Source organism: Muscardinus avellanarius (genome assembly GCF_963383645.1).
Source record: "Muscardinus avellanarius genome assembly, chromosome: 16".
In the NCBI taxonomy this organism is placed as follows: domain Eukaryota; kingdom Metazoa; phylum Chordata; class Mammalia; order Rodentia; family Gliridae; genus Muscardinus; species Muscardinus avellanarius.
In genome coordinates this window covers 2,426,414-2,441,712 of record NC_137802.1, presented here as the reverse complement: position 1 = coordinate 2,441,712, position 15,299 = coordinate 2,426,414, and the positions used below count along the sequence as shown (strand labels likewise).

Genomic DNA, 15,299 nt, shown 5'->3' with positions numbered 1-15,299 from the left:
AGCCGGAGCCGGGCGCACTGGCGCACGCTTGTAATCCCAGCATTTGGGAGGCTGACTGTAGTTTGTGGCCAGTTTCAGCTACTTAGGCTCTCTGCAACTTAGTGAGACCCTGTTTCAAAATAAAGGATGGCGGGGTGTGGTGGCCCACGCTTGTCATCCCAGCATTCAGGAGGCCGAGACAGGAGGATCGCGGTTCCGGGTGGCCAGACAGACTGCCTCATGAGTTGTATTTAAGGCATCTTTAAAAAGATTCCGTAGAGAAAAAGCTTTTACAGGGACCCTTTCCGGTCCATGATTAGTATAATATAGTTTCATTTCTTTTTCTAACCTGTTCCATGTTTCTAAGTTTAAAGTTACTTCTTCAGGAAACCAAGGAGAACATTCTCGTAGAAAGGAGAGAAAAGTGTCTAAGTTGCTGAGTAAAAACAGATACCTCTTTTCTTATGCTTAGCAGTATCGTATGCAATATCAATGAAGAAACCTCTTTTTTTGATTCAGTATGTCCCACCTTCAACGTCATTGCCCTTCTTTGCCTGTTCTACGGAACGGGGGTCTGCAGCACCCTCGAGCAATCTACTTGGCTCCCTGAAAATGAGGGGGATTCCTCACCAGTCATGCCCCGCGGTAGGCGCCATTCTGCCGGGGTCCAGCCCCAGCGGAGTCGAGATTCGTGTGTTGGTGAGGGGAAGCCGAGGTCGATGAGAGAAGACGACCGCACGAATTAGATTCAACCCTCTCCATTTTATTTAGGATTCGTTACAGTTTTTTACTTTCTTTTCTGGCAGTAGAAGCAAGGGCATAGTCATGCAGCAGGATCTCCAAAGACAGGAAAAAGTTGTTTTTTATAGAGTTTAGGGCAGGGTGCCAGACATTTAAACAATCATAGTGTGCTTTGTCTTACGTCACGAGGCCGACTCGAACCCGATCTTATCCAGTGGCTCAAACTAAGGTCAGTTTGAACTTGATGTTGGCCCGATATCTTTATCCTTCGGAAAAAATCTTTGCTGCCTGAGTCTCTCACGAGCCGCTGCCCATCAGTTTTAGATATAATGCTTATACATAAAATTCCAATTATACATATTAATCCAAATAATCCTAAAATAATTTTATGAAGAAAGGAATGCTAGACATGCTTCATGGGGGATCTACGCCGTTGCGGATCCCCTGGTCGAGCTTTCTCAAGATCTGCATTGATATGCGGTAGCATATACCCATAGGGGAAACTTTTTATCCGTGAACACACACCCATGCAACCTTCCTATGCCCATGGGGGAATTTTTATGTGTGAACACACGCCCGTGCAACCTTCCTATGCCCATGGTGGAAATTTTATGCGTGAACACATGCCCGTGAAAGCCTACCTATGCCCATAGGGGGAATTTTTATGCAAAGCCTACCTATGCCCATGGGGGAATTTTTATGCATGAACACACGCCTATAAAAGCCTACCTATGCCCATGGGGGAATTTTTATGCGTGAACACACGCCCATGAAAGCCTACCTATCCCCATGGGGGGAATTTTTTATGCGTGAACACACGCCTATAAAAGCCTACCTATGCCTATGGGGGGATTTTTATGCGTGAACACACGCCCGTGAAAGCCTACCTATCCCCATGGGGGGAATTTTTTATGCGTGAACACACGCCTATAAAAGCCTACCTATGCCCATGGGGGAATTTTTATGCGTGAACACACGCCCGTGAAAGCCTACCTATGCCCATGGGGGGAATTTTTATGCGTGAACACACTTCCGAGAAAGCCTGCCTATGCCCATGGGGGAATTTTTTATTTGTGAACACACACCCTTGAAAGCCTACCTATGCCCATGGGGGGAATTTTTATGTGTGAACACACGCCCGTGAAAGCCTACCTATGCCCATGGGGGGAATTTTTATGTGTGAACACACGCCCGTGAAAGCCTACCTATGCACATGGGGGGAATTTTTATGCGTGAACACACGCCCTTTATTTATTTATTTATTTATTTATTTATTTATTTATTTTGGTGGTACTGGGGTTCCTGGAAGCCCTTCCACCTCTGGCCTACATTCCCAGACCTATTTTTACATTTTTATTTAGAAACAGGGTCTCCTAAGCCAGCGCCCGCGGCTGACTTTGAACCTGCGCGATCCTCCTGTCTCTGCCTCCCAAGCGCGGGGATTACAAGCGTGCGCCACCACGCCCGGCAACACATGCCCTTTAAAACCTACCTATGGCCATAGGTTGAATTTTTATGTGTGAACACACGCCCATAAAAGCCTACCTATGCCATGTGGTAATTTTTATGCGTGAACACATGCCCGTGAAAGCCTACATATGCCCATGGGGTAATTTTTATGGGTGAACACACGCCCATAAAAGCCTACCTATGCCATGTGGTAATTTTTATGCGTGAACACATGCCTGTGAAAGCCTATATATGCCCATGGGGGAATTTTTATGCGTGAATACACACCCGTGAAAGCCTACCTATGGCATGGGGGAATTTTTATGCATGAACACATGCCCATAAAAGCCTACCTATTACCATGGGGGAATTTTTATGCGTGAACACACGCCTATGAAAGCTTAACTATGCCCATGGGGGGAATTTTTTATGCGTGAACACACGCCTATAAAAGCCTACCTATGCCCATGGGGGGAATTTTTATGCGTGAACACACGCCCGTGAAAGCCTACCTATGCCCATGGAGGGAATTTTTTTTTTTTTTTTGGTGGTACTGGGGTTCCTGGAAGCCCTTCTACCTCTGGGCTACACTCCCAGACTCCCAGACCTATTTCTATATTTTTATTTAGAAACAGGGTCTCCTAAGCCAGCGCGCGCGGCTGGCTTCGAACCTGCGCGATCCTCCTGTCTCTGCCTCCCAAGCGTGGGGATTACAAGCGTGCGCCACCACGCCCGGCAGTGGAGGGAATTTTTATGAATGAACACATGCCCGTTTATGCCCCCAGCCCTTTTAATTTTATTTAGGAACACTACTCACTAAGTTTGAGTCTTGCTAAGTTGCTGAGGCGGCCCCGAGTCTGTGATCCTCTGTCTCAGCCTCCCAGGTATTAGGATTACAGGCCTGTACCACCATGCCTGACTTGGAACCCTTTCTCTCTCTTTCTTTCTTTTTCTTTTTCTTTTTTTTCTGTGGTACTGGAGGTGGAACCCCGGGGCTTTCTACCTCCAGGCTACACCCCCAGCCCTATTTCATAATTTTATTTGGAAACAGGGTCTCACTAAATTGCTGAGAGCCTCACCTGAGGCTGGCTTCAAACCTGCGCGGTCCTCCTGTCTCAGCCTCCCAAGCACTGGGATTACAAGCGTGTGCCACCACGCCCGGCTTATTCTTTATTTTGAAACAGGGTCTCACTGAGTTGCACAGGGCCTCACTAAGTAGCTGAGGCTGTCCTCGAGCCATGATTCTCGTCTCAGCCTCCCGAGTGCTGGGATGACAAGCGTGCGCCACCACGCCCGGCTCTCGGTTCTCATTTCTGCCCTGGTGAAAATCTAGCCATCTTTGCCACCAGAACCGTTACCCCATCTCCAAAGCTCAACAGACTCCCCCCGGCAAATGAAGTAGAGGGCGGCTTAGAGAGTCAAGTTTTCTTTAATAAAAAGAAAAAAGAAAAAGCCCCACAAAACTCTGGTTGAAGTCACAGCCCCAGGCAAGTCCCTCGCCCTCCTGTCCCTCCCGTGTGACCCTCCCCCCAGGGATGTCCCCTCGGGGAAGGCGGCGGGGGCAGAAATGCAGTCCTGGCGGGCGGCGTCGGGGCACCAACACGCGGTGGTCCACTGTGACCTGGGGGCGCTAGACGCTCCGCAGAATGGCCAGCGCCTGGCCGAGGCGCTGGCGGGCAGCGGGGCTGCAGCCGTGGCTCCGCAGCGTTCCCAGGGTGTAGGAGGTGCGGGGCCGCCCGGGCTCCCAGTGGGTGAGCAGCAGCCCCTCGCCCTCACCGCTCAGCACCAGCTGGGCCCCCACCCCGCCGAAGCTGACCTGTGAGGGGAGGAGACCCCGCAGGTCTTCATGGCTGCCCAGCCCGGGTACCATGAGCTGGGATCTGCTTTTTTTTTTTTTTTTTTTTCAGTACTGGGGTTGAACCCAGGGACATTCTACCTCCAAGCTACATCCCTAGCCTTATTTATTTATTTATTTATTTATTTATTTATTTTTATGGGTTTGACCTCCGAGCTACACCCCCTGCCCTATTTTTTATTCTTTTTTCTTTCTTTCTTTCTTTTTTTTTTTTTTTTTTTTTTTTTTTTTTTTGGTGGTACTGGGGGTGGGACCCAGAGGCTTTCTACCTCCGGGCTATACTCCCAGACCTATTTTACATTTTATTTGGAAACAGGGTCCCACTAAGTTCCTGAGAGCCTCACTAAGTAGCTGAGGCTGGCTTCGAACCCGCGCGATCCTCCTGTCTCAGCCTCCCAAGCGTGGGGATTACAAGCGTGCGCCACCACGCCCGGCTTTATTCTTTATTTTGAAACAGGTCTCACTAAGTTGCAGAGGGCCTCACTAGTAGCTGAGGCTGGCCACGAACCGTGATCCTCCTGTCTCAGCCTCCCAAATGCTGGGATTGGCGGGTCTGGAGCTAGAACCCAGGGGCATTCTATCTCCGAGCTGCGACAGGGTCTCATTGAGTTGTGGAGGGCCTCACTAAGTAGCTGAGGCTGTCCTTAAACTGCCATCCTCCTGTCTCAGCCTCCCAAGTATGGGGATGACAGGTGTGCACCGCCACGCCCGGCTTTGCTTTCTATTTTTTCGCAGGTGCTGTTTCCTGGCCCCCAAAGCTGGCCTGGGACAGCTCGGTTGTCCCTCCCAGGGCTGGCTCACCTGCAGCGTCCCGTCACTAAGCAGCAGGAGCAGGGCCTGCGGGCTGCTTAGGAAGCGCAGCAGGCAGAGGCCGGGCGCCGCGGGCTGGTGGGGCGCGGGAGAGACCCCCTCCTGTAGACAGAAGGCATCAGGGTGGTCCTCACCTCCCAGCCCCTGCCCGGCGCAGCCCCGCGCTCACCTCCCGCAGCTGCCGCTGCATGTAGCTGGTAAACAGACGCAAGACCGCCAGCTTGGCACCCAGGGCGCCCGGCAGACTCCTCAAGCTGAAGGTATCCAGCTTCCCGCGGGCCGACAGGTAGCAGACTTGGCTGCGGACGGGAGGGCTGTGTGGGGCTCTGTCCCGTCCCACCACACGCCCTGCAGGGGCTTCAAGGACCACCCCACCCCAACGCCCAGCCCCGGCCTTTCAACAGTCCTGGTCACAGCCAGGTGTCCTGATGGATGCTGTAATCCCAGTACATGGGAGGCTGAGATGGGTCACAGGTTGGAGGCCAGCCTCAGCAATTTAGTGAGACCCTTGCTGACTTTGTGAGACCCTGTCTCAAAATAAAATAAAATAAAATAAAGAAAGGATGCCGGGCCTGGTGGCGCACGCTTGTCATCCCCGTGCTTGGGAGGCTGAGACAGGAGGATCGCGCAGGTTCGAAGCCAGCCTCAGCTACTTAGTGAGGCCCTCAGCAACTTAGTGAGACCCTGTTTCCAAATAAAGTATAAAACAGGTCTGGGAGTGTAGCGCGGAGGTAGAAAGCCCAGCGCGGAGGTAGAAAGCCCCTGGGTTCCACCCCCAGTACCACCAAAAAAAAAAAAAAAAAAAAATTAAGGGGGAGGGCCTGATCCCCCAGGACAGAGGAGCCCCCTAACTTACCCTCCTGGGGGGCGCAGGGCCATGTGGGTACCATCCCGAAACAGGACACCGCTGCCCCCATCTGACAGCTGGTAGCCAAAGCCGTATTTGCTGGAATAGTCTACCCACTTAGGGGCCCAGAGGACTGGCCGCAGCTCTCCCGGAGGGTCTTCCATGGCTGCACAAAGAGAGCTGACCTGAGCCGGGGAGCAGAGTGGGGGCTGACGAGGGTCCAGCAGCCCATGTAGCCGTGCACAGGGGTTTGGGGGCAACCGTGGGTACATGCATGTACACACGTACATACGTACCGCGGATTGAACCCACGGCATCTTACTTTTTTTTTTTTTTTTGCAGAACCAGAGATTGAACCCAGGGGCCTTCTACCCCCATGCTACCACTTTCAGCCCTATTTTTTATTCTTTATTTGGAAACAGGGTCTCTAAGTTGCAGAGGACCTCACTAAGTAGCTGAGGCTGGCTGCGAGCCTGGGATCCTCCCGTCTCTCCCTCCAAGCACTGGGATTATAGGCCGAGGGCAACATGCCTGGCTAAGCCCATTTTAGCCTTCTTTTTTTTTTTTTTTTTTTTTTTTTTTTTTTGGTGGTGGTACTGGGGTTCCTGGAAGCCCTTCTACCTCCGGGCTACACTCCCAGACCTATTTTATATTTTTATTTGGAAACAGGGTCTCCTAAGCCAGTGCCGCTGGCTTCAAACCTGCGCGATCCTCCTGTCTCCGCTTCCCAAGCGCGGGGATGACAAGCGTGCGCCGCCACGCCCGGCTAGTCTTTATTTTGAAACAGGGTCTCACTGAGTTGCTGAGGCTGTCCTTCCTCCAACCTGCAATCCTGCTGTTTCAGCCTCTCAAACACTGGGGTTACAGGTATGTGACACCATGCCTGGCTATAAATTAATTTAAAAAAAAAACTTGCTCCACGCCAAGCATGGTGGGCACGTTTGCAATCTCAGTACTTGGAAGGCTGAGACAGGAGGATCGCGGTTTGTGGACAGCCTCAGCTACTTAGTGAGGCCCTCTGCAACTTAGTGAGACTGTTTCAAAATAAAGAATAAAAAATAGGGCTGGGGGTGGAGCTCGGAGATCCAATGCCCCTGGGTTCCATCCCCAGTACCTCAAAACAAGAGTTAAAAATAGGTCTGGGGGAGCCGGGCGTGGTGGCGCACGCTTGTACTCCCAGCCCTTGGGAGGCTGAGACAGGAGGATCGCACAGGTTCGAAGCCAGCCTCGGCTACTGAGTGAGGCTCTCAGCAACTTAGTGAGATCCTGTTTCCAAATAAAATTATAAAATAGGTCTGAGAGTATAGCCCGGAGGTAGAAAAGGCCCTGAGTTCTATCCCCAGTACCACACACACACAGAAAACAGGGCTGGGGGTGTAGCTCAGGGGTTGAATGCTCCTGGGTTCCATCCCAGACCCGATTAAAAAAAAAAAATACTGGGTATGAATTTCAGAGGTACCCTCCCCTCCAAAGAAGGCCGCCCCCAGCACCCTGCCCAACAGCTGCCCTGCACAGAGTTTTAAGAGACCTGCCGGAAGTCCCCGTGGTGAGGCCCTCCCTCCCGCTCCCTAGGGAACCCCAGTCACACCCAGAGGGCCCTGGACGGGGCACAGGAAGTTTTCCTCCGCCACTAAAGCAAAGCAGGGGGCAGGGGGGCACCAGGTGCCTACCCACAGGGCCGGCATCCAGGCAGCACTGCAGATTCTTGATGGCTGCCTCCACCTCCAGCTGCGGGCTCCCCTTGGGTGCTGGGGAATCAGAGGTGCGGGTGTCTTGGTGGAGGGAGAGACAGTCCTGGGCTCCCACTAAGAGGGCCCTCCAGTCACCCCCATCCGGATTCCTGCATCTGGACAATCTCATTTTATATTTTGGTGGTACTGGGGGTGGAACCCAGAGGCTTTCTACCTCCAGGATATACTCCCAGATCTATTTAATACTTTATTTGGAAACAGGGTCTCACTAAGTTGCCGAGAGCCTCACTAAGTAGCTGAGGCTGGCTTCGAACCTGCGCGATCCTCCTGTCTCAGCCTCCCAAGCGCGGGGATGACAAGAGTGCGCCACCACGCCCGGCCTCTCATTTTGTATTTTGTAGACCTGGGGGTGGAACCCAGGGGCATTCGACCTCCGAGCTACACCCTCAGCCATATTTTCTTTCTCTCTCTCTCTCTCTCTCTCTCTTTCTTTCTTCTTTCTTTTGTGTTACTGGGGTTTCTGGAAACCCTTCTCCCTCCGGGCTATACTCCCAGACCATATATATATATTTTTTTTTTTTTTAAACAGAGTCTCTTAAAGCCACCAAGGCCGGCTTCGAACTTATGAGATCCTCCTGTCTCCGCCTCCCAAACACGGGGATTACAAGTGAGCGCCACCACACCTGGTGTCTGTCTGTTTTTCTTTCCTTCCTTCCTTTCTTCCTTCCTTCTATTTATTTATTTTTGCGGTACTGGAGATAGAACCCAGGGGCATTCTACCTCCGAGCTGTACCCTCAGCCCTATTTTTTATTTTATTTCTTTTTGTGGGTCTGGGGATGGAACCCAGGGGCATTTGACCTCTGAGCTACACCCCCTGCCCTATTTTTTAGTCTTTATTTTGAAACAGTCTCACTAAGTTGCAGAGGGCCTCACTAAGTAGCTGAGGCTGTCCGCGAACCGCGATCCTCCTGTCTCAGCCTCCCGAATGCTGGGATTACAAGTGTGGCCACCACGCCCGGCTTTTATTCTTTATTTTGAAATAGGGTCTCATTGGGTTGCAAAGGGCCTCACTAAGTAGCCGAGGCTGTCCGCGAACCACGATCCTGCTGTCTCAGCCTCCTAAGTACTGGGATCACAAGTGTGCGCCACCACGCCCAGCTAGGAAATCTCATCTTAATCCCAGAAGGATCCTGCCATTTTTCCCATGTTGCAGGTGGAAAAAATGAGGCTGGGAGAGGGGCTGTGCCCCCCTCAAGACACTCTTGCTACCCCAATTTTTCAGTGTTCACCCCCCACCCGCTGCCTCTGCCTAGGGTGGAGGGTCTGCCCACCTGCCGGGTCACTCTGAAGGGTCCCTTGTGTGACCAGGTGGACGGGGGCCTCGGGGCAGGGCGCCCCTGTATCAGACAGGGAGGCCTGTGGAAGAAACAGCCTAAATGAGGGCTCCCCCACCCCAAAAGAGGCTCAAGGTGGGCGAGGGTCGCCGGCCCTCCCTGGGGGCTCTCCTTGCTTGGCACACATAGGAACCGGCTTCCCCTTGGGATAAAGCCCAGGTGCGTCTCAGAGGCATACAGTCGGCACTTAATAGAGGTGGCGGATGAGCCAATGAGTAGAGGCGGGGGCCCACGGAGAACCCTGGGTTGAGACAGAGTTAGGCAGAGATGGGTCACAGCCCCGGTGGGTCAGGAGGCGAGCACGGGGAGGGGTCCTGGCCGGGGAGCCCTGAGGTGGGCCGAGGCTTCTGTGCAGAAGGGGGCAGGGACACCCCCTCCCTGATTTTCTCACCTCGCTGCCCCAGTCCATGGAGGCAGGTTCTGGCCCCTCTTCTCCGGGGCCCGAGGCCTCCTTGGGGGCGAAGGGGCCTGAGAGAGGCACAAGGCTTTGGGGGGCAGAGCCGGGGCCCGCGCGGAGGGGAAGGCGCCTGCCCCACACCTCGCTTCGCCATGCAGGGACAGGTGCGGCCAGGGCGGGCAGGCGTCGGCCGTACTCACAGGGGGCCGGGCACTGGGTCAGCAGCAGCCCCACTCTCCGGAGGAGCCTGCCCAGAGGCCGGGGGATGGCAAACACGGGCGGATGGCGGCAGGAGTGAGGCGGCAGCCGCTCAGGAGTGAAGCCCTTTGAGAGGTGACCTCGGGTCAGCCCCAACTCCTGGGCCCCTGGGCCCCCCGAGGAGCCCGACATCGGGCCGGGCCACGCTTGGGCCCGCCGCGCACCTGGGTGAAGAAGTCGTCCTGCAGCAGGTGGTCCAGGCCGGGCCGCTCGGCCGGGTTGGGCGCCAGCAGGCGGGCGATGAGGCGGCGCGCGTTGGGCGACAGGTGGGCCGGCTCTGGGTATCGGCCGGCACGGATATTTTGGTACATCTCCGACAGGGGTGCCGCCGAGAAAGGTGGGGTGCCGGTCAGCACCGTGTACCTGGGCAAGGTGGGGAGCAGGAAGGCAGGCGTCCCGCGCGTCTGAAGTTTGCTGGTGACTACCGGCACACACGTGGCCGGGAACGACCCAGCATCCTGCCTGGTACCTCCGGGGTGTCTCATGCCTGAGCCGCAGCCACGCCCGGCCATTCCTGGGCTCTTGCTTGGTGGATGCTGTCTGTCTGTCTGTCTGTCCACAGCAGGCACCTGGGTCCTGCACACCCCTTTGCCATGCTGGTGTATTTGTTTTATTTATTTATTATTTATTTTTTTATTTTGCAGTAATGGGAATGGAACAGAGCAGCATTCTACCTCCACGCTACACCCCCAGCGATATTTTTTTCTTTCTTCCTTTCTTTCTCTCTCTCTTCCTTCCTTCCTTTCTTTCTTTGTTTCTTTCTTTCTTCTCTCTTCCTTGTGGTACTGGAGATGGAACCCAGGAGCATTCCACCTTTGAACTATACTCCCAGCCCTATTTTTTAAAATTCTCTACTTTGAAACAGGGTCTCACTGAGTTGCAAAGGGCCTCACTAAGTAGCTGCGGTTGTCGGCAAACCGTAATCCTCCTGTGTCAGCCTCCCAAATGCTAGGATTACAAGTGTGCGCCAGCATGCCTGGCTTGTTTTTATTTATTTATTTATTTATTTATTTATTTATTTATTTGAGGTACTGGGGATGGAACCCCAGGGGCATTCTACCTCTGAGCTACACCCCCAACCTAATTTTTATTATTCTTTATTTTGAAACCGGGTCTCACTGAGTTGCAAAGGGCCTCACTAAGTAGCTGAGGCTGTCCGCGAACCGCGATCCTCCTGTCTCAGCCTCCCGAATGCTGGGATGTCGAGCGTGCGCCACCACGCCCGGCCCGGCGTATTTGTTGACACCTGCTCTACCTCCCGTTTGCCTGTGTAAACATGCTCTGGTCTACCTGTGCGAGCACTGCTCACCCACACCTGTCTACACTCACCTGTCTTCCCTCAGTCACCCCCACTACACCCCGCTCAGGCCGGGATACCCCAAGGGTGTCAGATGCGCCCTGCCCACGCCCCACACACCCGTGCACCCCCGTGCTGTGGCTCCCCCTTATTTAACCTTCCCTGGGCAGCTGACCCCGGCCCCACCTGGCCGGGCCTGCCCGTCTTCCACAGACCCGGGCCCCTGGGCACGCACTCACATGACACAGCCCAGCGCCCAGACGTCCGATTGGCAGGAGTGCCCCTTCCTGGATACCACCTCTGGGGCCAGGAAGTTTGGAGTCCCGCAGAGCACTCTGGGGGTGAGTGACCAGGGCATTATCCCATGCCCGTCCTGGGGTCCCCCAGGCCCATGCAGAGGGGCTTTGGGGGCCTCCGCTCTTACCTGTGGCAGCTGCCCCCGGGCCCCACCCTGGCGGCCAGTCCCAGGTCTCCGATCTTCACTTCCATGTTGTCGTTAAGGAAGAAGTTACCTGTGGGGGGGGGCAGGTCCAGGGCACGAGGGGAGATGGGACCCCGCGCCCCCTCCCCGGGGCCTCCCGCCGCCCCAGGACTCACTGAGTTTCAGGTCTCTGTGCACGATGCGCCGCTGGTGCAGGTAGCGCAAGCCGCTGACCAGGCCTCTCAGGTAGTACCGCACCTCAGGCTCCGTCAGGGTCCGCCGGGCCTTCAGCACGTGGGCCAGCGACTGCGAGTGCAGCCGGGCAGGCACAGGCAGGTGGGCAGGGGGTCCCAGGGGCCCCGGGAGGCAAAGGGAAGGCACGGCTGATGGTGGGACGGCCCGGGTGAGCTCGCAGGCACAGGCGAGCAGGGAGGACCCCAGGTACGAGTATGCATGCACGCACGGCCCGGGGTGATTTTGGGGGAAACCGCCAGGCCATCAGCGGAGAACAGAAATGTGCATGAGCAGGGGGGGGCAGGTGCACTTAGGGGGCGGAGCCAGCCTAAGGGTACAGCTAGGCCGGGGGTCGCCATAAGCGAGCCTGGGTGTGCAAAGGGAGCCGAGAGCCCCTAGGTGGGTACAGGTCAGGAGGGGCGACCCCGCTGGGTCTGCGGACCCAGGCAGCGCCGCGCGTGGGGAAGGCACGGGAAGAAGGGGCGGGGATCGCACAGCCCCGTAGACACGCGGTGGGCGTGGCCGCGCTAGGCCCCGCCCCGCACCTGTCGGCTGCAGTACTCCAGCACCATGTACACGTGGTCGCGGTCGGCGAAGTGCCCGTGGAAGGCCACGATATTGCGGTGCCGCAGGCGGCTGTGCAGGGCGATCTCGCGCTCCACCTGTGCACAGGTGCGCCCCGGGGTGCGCCCCGCGGGCTTCAGGCCATGGCCACGCACCCCGGAAAGGCAGGGACCCCCGGGGGCCGCGCGGTGGGCGCAGAGGGGCATGGCGTACCTTCGCCCTCGGCCGCAGGCGCCCGGCCCCGGCCCCGCCACGAGGCACCACCTTGAGCGCGAACACGGCGCTGGTGGACATGTCCGTGAGCTTGTAGCAGCGGCTGAAGGCGCCCTGCGGGGCGGGTCCGGCTCAGGCCACCGCGCAGGCGGGACAAGCCGCACGGCCACCCCGCGCCTGGACGTACACGCACCCGGACCCTGCACCCACGGCAGGGACAACACCCAGAACCGCAAAGCAGCCCGTAGGCACAGCGCACGGACTCAACCACACGGCAACGCACGGACACACAGGCCTGGACGGACACACGGCCCAAGATCTGAGCGCACGACACAGACGCACAGGTCTGGATGGACACACAGCCCAAGATCTGAGCGCAGGACACACAGACGCACAGGTCTGGATGGACACACAGCCCAAGATCTGAGCGCACGACACAGACGCACCCGGCCCGGGACGCGTACAACCCGCAGAACACGATATAGACACAGGACGGGGGGACGCAACTACGCCCGGACCCACAACGCGCCCCACGGGCTGTTGGCGCGCAGCCTAATTCATGGACACAACATCCGGGCACACACACGCACCGGCAGAGACGGAGCAGCCGGACCCCGGGGCGCAGCCCGGACCCCGGGGCGCAGAGGGACCCAGGGGCGCAGCCGGACCCAGGGGCGCAGCCGGACCCAGGGGCGCAGCCCGGACCCAGGGGCGCAGCGGGACCCAGGGGCGCAGCGGGACCCAGGGGCGCAGCCCGACCCAGGGGCGCAGCCCGGACCCAGGGGCGCAGCCGGACCCAGGGGCGCAGCCCGGACCCAGGGGCGCAGCCCGACCCAGGGGCGCAGCCGGGCCCAGGGGCGCAGCCCGGACCCAGGGGCGCAGCCCGGACCCAGGGGCGCAGCCCGACCCAGGGGCGCAGCCGGGCCCAGGGGCGCAGCAGGACCCAGGGGCGCAGCCGGACCCAGGGGCGCAGCAGGATCCAGGGGCGCAGCGGGCTGGAGCCCGGGCCGGGCGCACCCGCCGGACACGCGCAGGCCCGCGCACAGCCGAGTCCGGATTCCCGCCACGCCCGGCGCCGCAGCCAGCAGGGCTGGCCAGACACCCCCCCGCGGCCCCCACCTTGCCGATCAGCTTCCCGCGCCGGTAAACGCGCCCCGAGCTGGGGTCGCGCAGGAAGGCGGCCACCACCTGGCGGCTCCCGCGCCGCCGCCTCGGCCCCGGCTCCATCTGCGCGGCGGGAGCGCCCGCACCGCCAGGACTGGCTCTGGCCCCGCGCAGCGCCGCCCCGGGAGTCTAGGGGCGCGGGGCGGGGCGATTGGTGGGCGGGGCGATTGGTGGGCGGGGCGAGAGGGCGGGGCGGCCCCCGGGAGCCGCGGTGGGGGCGCGCAGTAGAGCCCCGCACCTTTCTGCTCTCTGGGAACTGTTAACGGCGCCCCTTTCACCCGGCGGGAAACTGAGGCACCGGGACCCAGCCTGGGGAGGCCGCCCGGGGCAGGGGGCTGCGGGGTGGAGGGCTCCAGGGGCTCACATGGCATTGGGGGGCTTGATCGTTTTGTGCACTGGGGAGCCCCATAGGATTCAGGGCAGGAGAGAAGCCCGGGGTCTCTAGGCTGGGGCTGGTGGGGGAGCCGCGGGCAGGGGGCCTGCCTGGGCGGAGGGGCACAGTGATGGAGCTCTGGTACCGAGAAGGTGCACCAAGGTGTGGCCACTGGGGCTTGTGACTTCCAGACTCCGGGGTCCAGTGGAGGTGTCCCCAAAATGGCCAAAGAGGGGACAGTTGATGGGGCATCTCTGAGCCCCAGACGTAACCCTGACCCCTTTGCTGGGCGCTGACGCTGCTCAGGGCCCCAGGACCCGTCCCCCGGCTCCACATAAGCTCAGAAGGGCCCAGTCGCTAGCAGGGACGGGCTAGCTGTGACCCCAGCCAGGCTGCTGCCTGTGGACGCCAGGGTATTAATCCCCAAAGGTTACATAAGGCCCAGAATGGGAAGGGATTAGCAGGCACCCAGGTGACTGGAACCAGGCCTTGGAATTTTCCAGAGACCAGGTTTCGGAATCGGGCCCAGCCACACCACGGGGGGGACAGGAGGCACCTTCTGAATGGCCGCAGTCCACCTGGTGTATCACATGGAAACACTCAGGGGGTGAGGGAGAGGGAGGGGCTCCTCGTGGCCCAGGGTGCTTGGCGAGCACTTTTGTGGGAGTCTGGACTGAACGCCAGGGCCAAGACTCCAGGCCCACTCTGGGGACCAGCTGGCGGCGGCCGGGGAGCCCAGGTCCCTTGCTGATAAGAAACCAGCGTGGCAGGAGGGGTGAGCAACTCAGGGGCGTGTGGCTCTGAACCCTCACCCCCTGGCACCCTGGAATCCTTGGGGGCAGAAAGCCAGGGCACCCGTGTGTTAAATCAAGTGTTTCTCTTCATTTAGTTTTGTAGTGCTGGGGATGGAACCCGGGGGCATTCTGCCTCTGAGCTACACTCCCAGCCCTATTTTTTATTCTTTATTTTGAAACAGAGTCTCAGCTGGGCATGGTGGTGCACACTTGCAATCCCAGGACTTGGGAGGCTGAGACAGGAGGATCCGGGTTCAAGAAGAGCCTCAGCTACTTAGCGAGGCCCTTTGAACTCCGGCCCTGTTTCAAAATAAAGGATAAAAAATAGGCCTGGGGTGTAGCTCGGAGATAGAATGCCTCTGGGTTCTACCCTACTGCAGAGGACAGTACAGGCCCAGGTTCAGTGAACCCCAAGTGACGAAGCCTGGAGTCTAGGTCCCGGCGGATCCAGGCCCCCACTCCACTGGGCGCCCTGCAAGTCCGTCCCCCAGAAATCCTGCCCCAGCAGCCCCAGGGAGCAGTGCCAGGCAGAGCCCTCAATCCCGTAAAAGCGCGTGGTTGGACAGCCAGAAGCCACCTGGGAGCAGAAATGAGAGGCCCTGGCCTGGAGCCCCAGGTCAGCTGATCCTGGGCACAGACGAGGTCCCTCCCTCTCCTGTGGCTGCGGCCGGTGCTATGAGCCTCCACCTCTGAGCTGGAGGGTCTCCCAGCCTGAGTCCCGCTGAGCAGGAACTCGTGTCTAGCCCCCCGACCAGCTGCCCTGGGCTCCCTGCCTGCTACAGCCTGGCCGCTGGGCTTTCAGGGACAACTGGGGACA

The 15,299-nt window shown here is 58.0% G+C and overlaps 1 protein-coding gene across 1 annotated transcript; it reads right to left on the bottom strand.

The window, feature by feature from the left end:
- Positions 1–3,799: 3,799 nt before the first annotated feature.
- On the bottom strand, positions 3,800–13,378 carry PLK5 (polo like kinase 5 (inactive); the record flags this gene model as incomplete). The annotated part of the gene is made up of 15 exons (XM_080713893.1): positions 3,800–3,985; positions 4,826–4,936; positions 5,004–5,133; positions 5,691–5,890; positions 7,356–7,429; positions 8,705–8,789; positions 9,159–9,235; positions 9,365–9,488; positions 9,587–9,785; positions 10,959–11,054; positions 11,144–11,231; positions 11,317–11,446; positions 11,920–12,036; positions 12,152–12,265; positions 13,271–13,378. 15 exons carry the CDS (start codon positions 13,376–13,378, stop codon positions 3,800–3,802), a joined length of 1,839 nt encoding a protein of 612 aa, XP_080570019.1.
- Positions 13,379–15,299: the final 1,921 nt, after the last annotated feature.